At 37.8% G+C, this 8,285-nt stretch overlaps 1 protein-coding gene across 13 annotated transcripts in view; it reads left to right on the top strand.

The window, feature by feature from the left end:
* Positions 1-347: 347 nt before the first annotated feature.
* LOC105033092 (ATP-dependent Clp protease ATP-binding subunit CLPT1, chloroplastic) overlaps positions 348-8,285 on the top strand; it is a 28,725-nt gene continuing 20,787 nt past the window's right edge. For 5 of the 13 annotated variants that reach the window (XR_012135326.1, XR_012135330.1, XR_012135327.1 and 2 more), the window contains exons 1-5: positions 348-783; positions 869-904; positions 982-1,091; positions 4,225-4,404; positions 4,580-4,709. Coding sequence is in view for 2 of the 13 variants with exons in the window: in XM_073245600.1 (XP_073101701.1) it covers positions 521-783; positions 869-904; positions 982-1,091; positions 4,225-4,404 (589 nt within the window). In the remaining 11 variants the exon portion in view is untranslated. The remainder of the gene's footprint in view (positions 784-868; positions 905-981; positions 1,092-4,224; positions 4,405-4,579; positions 4,710-8,285) is intronic. The other 8 variants (XR_012135331.1, XR_012135332.1, XM_073245600.1 and 5 more) reach the window with 3 other exon arrangements.

Genomic DNA, 8,285 nt, shown 5'->3' with positions numbered 1-8,285 from the left:
CTTATGTTCATGGAAAAGTGATTTTAAGTGCTCGAAATCCTCAAACATGGTTAAGCTTTATTGATGCCTACAAAGTTTTATTATTATGTCGTACATTGTTATGGTTCAGAGTATTGTAAAAAATTTAATTTTCCAATATATTTTAAAAAAACTTAATATTTCTCAAGAGCTTGATCATTTTACGATTTTTTTCCCTCTTTATGTTTTTAAAGTAGCTGAATGAACGCCTCTAAACGTCTCTTATCATTTTTCTATTATTATTTTTTTCTGGTTCACAATTAGATTTTGATTTGGATTCGCCTCTGCCCCATTTTCACCGGCGGTTCCTCGTAAATTAGAAGGCCCGCGTTCCGGTCGCTCAGAACCCCAGCTCTTCGTCCATTCCCCTTATCCTTCTCGAAAGAGCACCCAAGCCGCGGCTCTTTTCCCTTTTTCATTTCTCCTCTCTCCCTCTTAAGTTATTTCATTCCCTTCCCCTCGAGCGAAGCTACCAACCGACAAAGAAAGAAGGGGCAAAAAGATGGCAGCTCGAACCCTCTCTGCCCTCCCGATTTCGACCTCCACCTTCCCCTCCCCCTCCAAGAACAACAACAGAAACCCCATCCTCCCCTCCCCCTCCTCTCTCTCGCTTCCTGCCAACCACCGCAAGCCCAACCCCCTCGCGAGCTCTCTCCTCGGAGATCCCGCCCCTCTCTCTTCCCTCCGCGCCCCTACCACGCCTCTCTTCCCCAGGCCCAGCCTTCCTCGCTCCGCCGCCGTCGTCTTCTCCATGCTCCCCACCACGTACCAATCGCCCCTTCCAAACCCTGTCTTCAAGAATCATTCTTGATTTCATTTTTGCTTTCTTAATCTTATCTCGTTCTTGCAGGAAAGTAGAGGGAGCTTCGACGGAGAAGATCCCCAAGTATGCTATTCAGATTCTTTTTCTTTGATGAGGATTGTGTTTGGGTAACGATGAGGATTTTGTGATAAATGGAGCAGGTGGTCGGCGAGCGCGATAAAATCCTTCAGCATGGCGGAACTGGAGGCGAGGAAGCTAAAGTACCCCAACACTGGGACGGAGGCTCTCCTCATGGGTATCTTGATCGAGGGTCGGTAATTAATTCTGAGATTCATGGTCCTTAGTCTTCTTTCTGTTGTGATTTAGTTGGTGTTTCTTCCTTCTTGCGATGAACTTGTTTGGACTAGTTAACTTGCTTCAATGTACGACGTACAATAGTCTTTTTGCTTCTCAGAAACTAGAACTATGCATATAGAAGCAATCTTTTCTTTAGAGATGGAGGTGATATCATAGAGGTAACTATCTATTATAGATCGACTTTGGTGCTAAGTTGCATTCCATTCGTTTCTGTCGATTTTTGGTTATATCATTAGGATATTCCTAGGTTTTCCCCTTCTCTCTATGCAGTACCTGCTTGGTCATCTCTGGGATGTTTTTCTACATGGCAAAACCAGCCAATCATTTATTTATTTATTTATTTATCTTAAGCTCATTTTTCTATCTGCATGATAACTAGAAGTTTTGATCCAGGGATTTAGGTCCCAGGGACAGCTCGGGACGTCCCGCGGGACACCGAGATGGGTACCATTTCATGTGTTGGGACAGGGCCGTCCCGCTAGTATCTTAGTGTTCTGATCGGAATGCCTTGGGACATCTTCTATCCCAAGTGTCGGAATGGGGTGTGACGGCGATGCATTCCGTTCCATGTGAAAATCGGGACAGCCCCATCCCATGGGATTTAAAACCTCATTTTAATTTCTTCATTACATGCTTTTTATTGATTTCAATTTCTTCACTGTGGCTGGGAGGGAGGATTCCTTAGTCCTCTTCCCACATGAAAGCTGCTTGCAGAGGTTGATAAGAATTATGAGCCTCTGATTTCCTCTTGCCAATTGGAAATGTAAAAAGCAGTCAATAAGGGACTAAAAAGATAAGTCTTAGTAATGCCATCTCAATTTGCACATCATGCTTCAAAAGGAGGAGATTTTGTATTCATAATGATTTTCCATTGTTGGTCTGAAATTTCCCTGGTGGGTCAATTGAAAGAGTGTATAGAGGATCTTGGTTGTCTTTACACTAGAGGAATGTAATTTTTCAGACAGAGAGAATGTCTTCTTTTTTCTTTTTGGTTTCTTTAGAACTCCATTTGCATTCCTTTGGTGCTATTCATTCATTTGACCGCCCTTCTCTTTCCCAATCCGTATTCATTGTCAATTTCTGTAAGCTTGAAACGACTCCTCTCCAACAAAGGTTTAGTCCTTTTCTTCTTGGTGCCTTCATTAGCTGTCCTTATCATGAGAGCCATAGGTGATTTCATTTTTCATTTTTTTGGCTTTCTTGCATTGGCTTTTAGGCCTTTTCTTATTGTAGTGACTTGTGGGTGAATGTGCATATAACAGCAGAGTGATCCTTCACGCTATCCGATCAAATAGCCAATTGTCCAAGCAACAAGGGTTAGAGGTCATACGAATAATATGACATCAGAAAACCTGTTGATAATCTTTTCTAAATAATGGAATTGCAGATTTTACAAATTCAGTGGACATGTCGTTGACCTCATACAGCATTGGAATGCTTTTCCAGTATTAGATGAAATTTCTGAACAAACTCCTTTGATGCAATGTTCGTTCAACTGCTGTTAGCATTGATAATTATGGATTGACCTCATTGTTGAATGTACCGGTGCATTGCTAGTTTTCCCTTTCTCTGTAAAAGCCATTGAGATCTGCTTAAAAAGAGCAGAAAATATGTCCTTAACTTCTTTAGTATCTTTAGGATGTTAGAGTCTTCATTTTCATACTTGTGCTCATGTTCTTCCTTGTGAAGAGTTATCGAGTAAGTGCAATAAAAATGAAGCTTTCCCATCCTTTGGACTTGGAAACGTGTAATGATATTCGTTTCACATTATGAAGTCTCATATTTGATGGTCCACTTTCATCAGATGTTGAATTTGTGACGGATTCCCTGATTACTGCCTTTGCTTATTGGCCGTAGGCGACATATTATGCAGCATATAAGATCCAATACATATAAATTCTACAACTTAAAAATCTTGCATTTCGTAGCCCTATTGATCAAGAATCCTTTTATACTAAACTCCACAGATTTGCTTCATCAGGATTCTCAGTGGTTGATGTTGCCAACAAATACATTTTTAACCTTAACTTCTCCCCAAGTGGAGTGAGTAGTTGGTGATGCTTCTTCCCAAGTGACAGCGAGTCAATGGTCAGACATTTACAGCTATTCTTGTGCATTATATTGCGAAAGAGGCATGGCTTTCACACTACTCAAGTCTCAAACTGAAATTTTATACCTATGTCAAATTAGACCGGTAAAGTTTAGTTTCATCATGGAAACATCTTTGAACTGTTCCTTTTTATGAATGTCCCTTGTTAGCTCATATATGTCACCTCTTCTATTGTTTCGTGGTGGTTGCATGATCAACTAATTACATTGCCTTTCATAAGGTATAAAATTATGTACTTGGAGCATGTCTGGGCCCTGATGCAAACTGAAATCTTGGCATTATCATGGATTTACTCCTTATCCACATCACACCTTTAAACATACTCCATATTGCTAGATGTATTTTCATAAAGTATAGATATGTTCAAATTCTTACATACTTCTAAAATAAACTCAAAAGTTCATAGGAGATAAACCTGACAAAAATATGGATTTATAGATGATAGTAGTACCTATCAAGTCATAAGTAGAACTATTTACACCCTTCATTAAATTTTCTATTTCTGGATTAAATTGAAGTAATTTCATCTGACAGACTGAATGGAGCATGACAGGTGTCCATGCCTATTTTTAATCAATTTAGACTAGTTTAAGAGCAGAGTCTATGATACCGTCGTTATCATAGGGCAACTTTAAAAATGGATTTATCTGGTCCAGCTGAAAGTTTGCAATCTGGTTTTAAAATCAGTGTTTTTAATAGCTTAATTTTTTCCCATGATTTTCTTGGTGCATAATGTTTCCAAACATAACCTGAAAACTTATGCAATTTTGTTGGTTGATTTTTTTTCCTTGACAAGTTCCCATCTCCAAAGAAGTTATTATGCTGCATTGATGTGGATTTAGGGCTTGCAATGTTAAATTTCCTTGTAGTTCAGGATGACTTAATTCATTTAGATCTGTGTTTTTGTTTTTAATATTGGGGTGAACGTATAACCAATGACCATTTATTGAGTCTTTCTCCTTTCTCTTGCTTGCAGGAACCAATGAAGCAGCAAAGTTTTTACGTGCAAATGGAATCACCCTTTTCAGAGTGCGTGAGGAAACTGCCAAGTTGCTTGGAAAATCTGATATGTACTTTTTCAGTCCGGAGCATCCACCATTGACTGAACCAGCCCAAAGAGCGCTTGACTGGGGTGTTGATGAGAAACTGAAATCAGGTCATTCTGAATCTGTATTGTTTTTATTGTTCTTTTCCTATCATAATTTCTGGATTAGTATATAGCATTGATGCCACTTTCTTTATTTTATTATACTATTTTCTCACATAAATAATGTACGAACCTACTTGGATGGTTGATTCGGTTATATCGTTTCTTCGTACGCATGAAATAGAGAACGGGAGGACATTTGATGTCCACTCATTGAAGGGAGAAAGAATCTGCTGCTAATACATCTGCTCCATATATAGTGGGAAAGCCTCTTAGTCTATGCCATTCCAAATTGAAGATCCAAACCCTTGAAGGTGATCTACCTTACCAAGTACCTAGAAACTAAAATTGATATATTTTGGTGGTCTCTAAACTATGCATTCAGTCAGTACAAAAATGAGTGGTAACAATTACAGGTAAAAATGAATGATAGGGTTGGAAATCCACTTTATGAATCATGATCTGCACATCTTAAATATGGATAGATTTAAATTCACTAGGCTTTGATGATTAGTTCATAGTAAAACATAGTATTATGTTATTAAAACCATCCATTTTGGCACCTAGTTGATGATTAGTATGACACCATCAATGCACATGAATCTTGGTTTCTGGGCCTTTTTTTAAAATGTATATCATGTTCAACAGTTCGGATCTTGAATTTAGATAGTCCATCGTTGATTATGAATTGTTAGCTCCTTTTTCAAGGATACATCAAGTGTGTAGTCCAAATCACATATGTATGTATGTTTCTATGCATGTGTTTGCTTGCTTGGATTTAAAAGTGTCATTGTCGTCAACATAAAAGTTGTATGAGGAACAGTTGAGTCAAACACGGAGCAGACAGATTTGTGCTAGTGCAGTTGAGAGATGTTTCTTTGCGCAATCTATTTTCCTGTGCAACAATGCTAATTTTCTTTTTCCCCACATTGAGATGGATTTCATCTTTCTTTATTTGAAAATATGCATATCTAAGTTTAAGTTATTACTTATTTTAAATCATTTTAGGAGCTTTTTTCCTGAATGTCTTAGTAATTTAAGATTATGATTAGTTTATTTAACTGATTTTTAAGTGAAGTCATAAAGAATTATCAGAGAGGCTGCTTTGCTTTTTTTTATGTTTTACTAGAGTAAGAATATGTTGGCTACCATATCATTTAATACAGTTAATAGTACTGTTACACGATTAATGATCACCTAAAAACAGTTAAGATGCAGTAAGTTCGTTGTTATGATATCTTGTCAAATATTATTTTCAATTGTAGACACTTAATAATGGAGGAAACATTTTATCTTCCAGAATCTTCTTTGTGTAGTGAGTTTGTGCTGTTTTCAGTTGGTAGTGGTGCTATCATTGGCCAATGCCTGGTGTATGAAATGAGATGGGAAGTAGACTTGGATCTGAGTTTTCATCCGTTTGCTTCTAGGCATTTAGCGCTGTTGCCTGAGTATCACTGTGTCATGCATGTGTTGAGTGACCTCTTGTGCTCCTTGTTTCTTTTATCTGCTTCTTTCTTCTGCATAGTGTCATTTTATTAGATTCATTCTCAAAAAAGTTTGAAAGACGAAAATATTTGTTACCATGTGAACTACATGGTTTCATATGCTTCATAGATGACAATTATAGCATAGCTTGTCAGTGAACTCTAAATTATATCTGGTTAATAGACATTTAGAATAATTCAATATTAAGTTACAGTAGATCCAGCTTGCTATTACGCTACTGGCCAAGGTTTGCAGTATTGGTTGGTATCGTTGCATACTGACCATATCATACCATACGGGTACCGAATTAGTACACAACACAAGCGGGTACCCAGTGTTGGTATGCTGACCAGCCACCATATCGGGTGTATCGACACAATAACAAGATGGCTTTGGTACGGGTTTCGGTTCTAAGATGGTGAACCTTGCGAATATTGGCAACTACTAATAGATGATGAGAAAATGGTTTGGGGATAATGGGGACTTATCAAGAGGTTAAACTTTTTGTTTTCATTGAGGGGGTGCTTGGTTTGGGGGAATAGAGGACTAGAATGGGAATCGGAATGGGTGACTCCCATTCCAGCCGCTTGGTTAGGGGGAGTCCATTTTGATTTCAATTTCGGGGTGGAATGGGAATGACCTAATCTACCTAAAACTCAATCCCCACTCTCCTCTATGAATTCAAATTTTCATTCTGATTTCGATTTCGATTTCGGTCATGAACAAAATGCTTCAGGGGATTTGGTCACTTCGATTTCCATTTCAATTCTGGTCATGAACCAAGCACCCTCTAAGTTCTTTTAGTGAGTGTTCTTGTGGCATGTGCTTCGTAACAAACATAAGATGACTGAACTATAAAACAAAGTGAATTTTGAGTTGTGAGATGAAGAGTAATCCTTTTGAATTTGGTGAGTGTAGCAAAAATATCAAAGAATGATACATCTGAATTATGAGGATATATTTGCCATAGATGTCTGAGATAGGTAAACGAATAATGCAGCCTATGTGAACACAAGTTGCACCATGTTGTAAGCAAATTCACACATATACTTCCACCGTCAGTTTTCTTATATGTGATAGCCATCCCAACAATGATAAGATTGCTCCATTGTGACTGGAGGTAACATATTCAAAACATGGAAATAGCCTAGCCATAGGCAGGTGTAAAACTACATACATCCAACCCTCCCTAGATCTTCCAATCGTAGGACCTCAACCGCTAGGCCGTGCTTTTTTTTTTTTTTTTTGTTTTTTTGACCATCCACAAAACCGAGTCATCAGTGGATGGAATTGTATGTGGGGACTTGACAATCCTAATGTTGACAAGTTGCTTAGGTGGGTTCAGTTTTACAATAGCAGCAGATTTCTATGTCAGTGTAGGAAGATCAGCAGTAGCATCCATCAAAAGCTGAGAATTAGCATGAAATGGTGGAGAAGAATGTGGAAATCCAAACTAGTTTTGCTTGTGTTGACATTATTTTCTAATTGATATACGAATTAATGACTTGTAAAATATCATTCTAGATAGGTGTTTAGGTGGCTCTTGGATGAAATAAATAAATTCAAATACTAAACTTAAGAAGAATATTTTAAAATTCAAATACCTTTTTTTTTAAGTCAAAAAAATTTAGAGGCTTTCCCATAAATAGCAGATTAAATTTTATTTTCTATATAGCTCACATCTTTCTTCTATATAGCTCATACAATAATTTTGATATTTAAAATCATGTCCGATTGAATCATCTACTTGTTTTTAATTGTTCGAAATGCTGAAAAGGATAAAAGAAGGGGGAGAGATAGGAGGCTGGGAAGAGAAAGGATGGAGGAAATGATAGTTTATTATCCAAACATAGGATAGGATTAGTTACACGAGATTTTTCTCCCATAAAGGGATTTCATGTATAGTCCCATAGGATCAAAACCTACATCTCATCATGATTTTATCCTAAGGTGATTCTATGTACCCAAGCAGATCCTCAGATTGTTAAAGCCTATAGTATCCAAATAGAGCCTTAATCTAATAAACTTCACCATTTGTTGGCAATGTGCAGCACTTACTCTTCAAGCACCATGACTGAAGGGGTGTGGGAGTTATGGAATTGGAAGATATAATTATCGAGGACAATGCTTTTTTCTTGGCATAACATAGAAATGCTTTTTTCTTGGCATAACAGTTATACTTGAGATGTTTGTTGTTGAATTGTTTTATGCCACTGATTTTGAGCACCATATGTAAAGGTTGGTCAAACCATCTCGAACTGTCTATCAAGAACTAGAATAGTTTGGGCAATCTAGATGGTTTGGCTCTTAATAAAACCCCGACTCCCCTCGGTCCTGATATCATGATCTCTCCCCCCCCCACCCTTGCTCCTTGCTCATCTAACCATGCGATGGTGATCGTAATG

The sequence above is a fragment of the Elaeis guineensis genome, chromosome 11 (genome assembly GCF_000442705.2).
Source record: "Elaeis guineensis isolate ETL-2024a chromosome 11, EG11, whole genome shotgun sequence".
Classification (NCBI taxonomy): Eukaryota; Viridiplantae; Streptophyta; class Magnoliopsida; order Arecales; family Arecaceae; genus Elaeis; species Elaeis guineensis.
The sequence above is the reverse complement of the archived record's forward strand: the minus strand, read 5'-3'. Positions and strand labels throughout refer to the sequence as shown.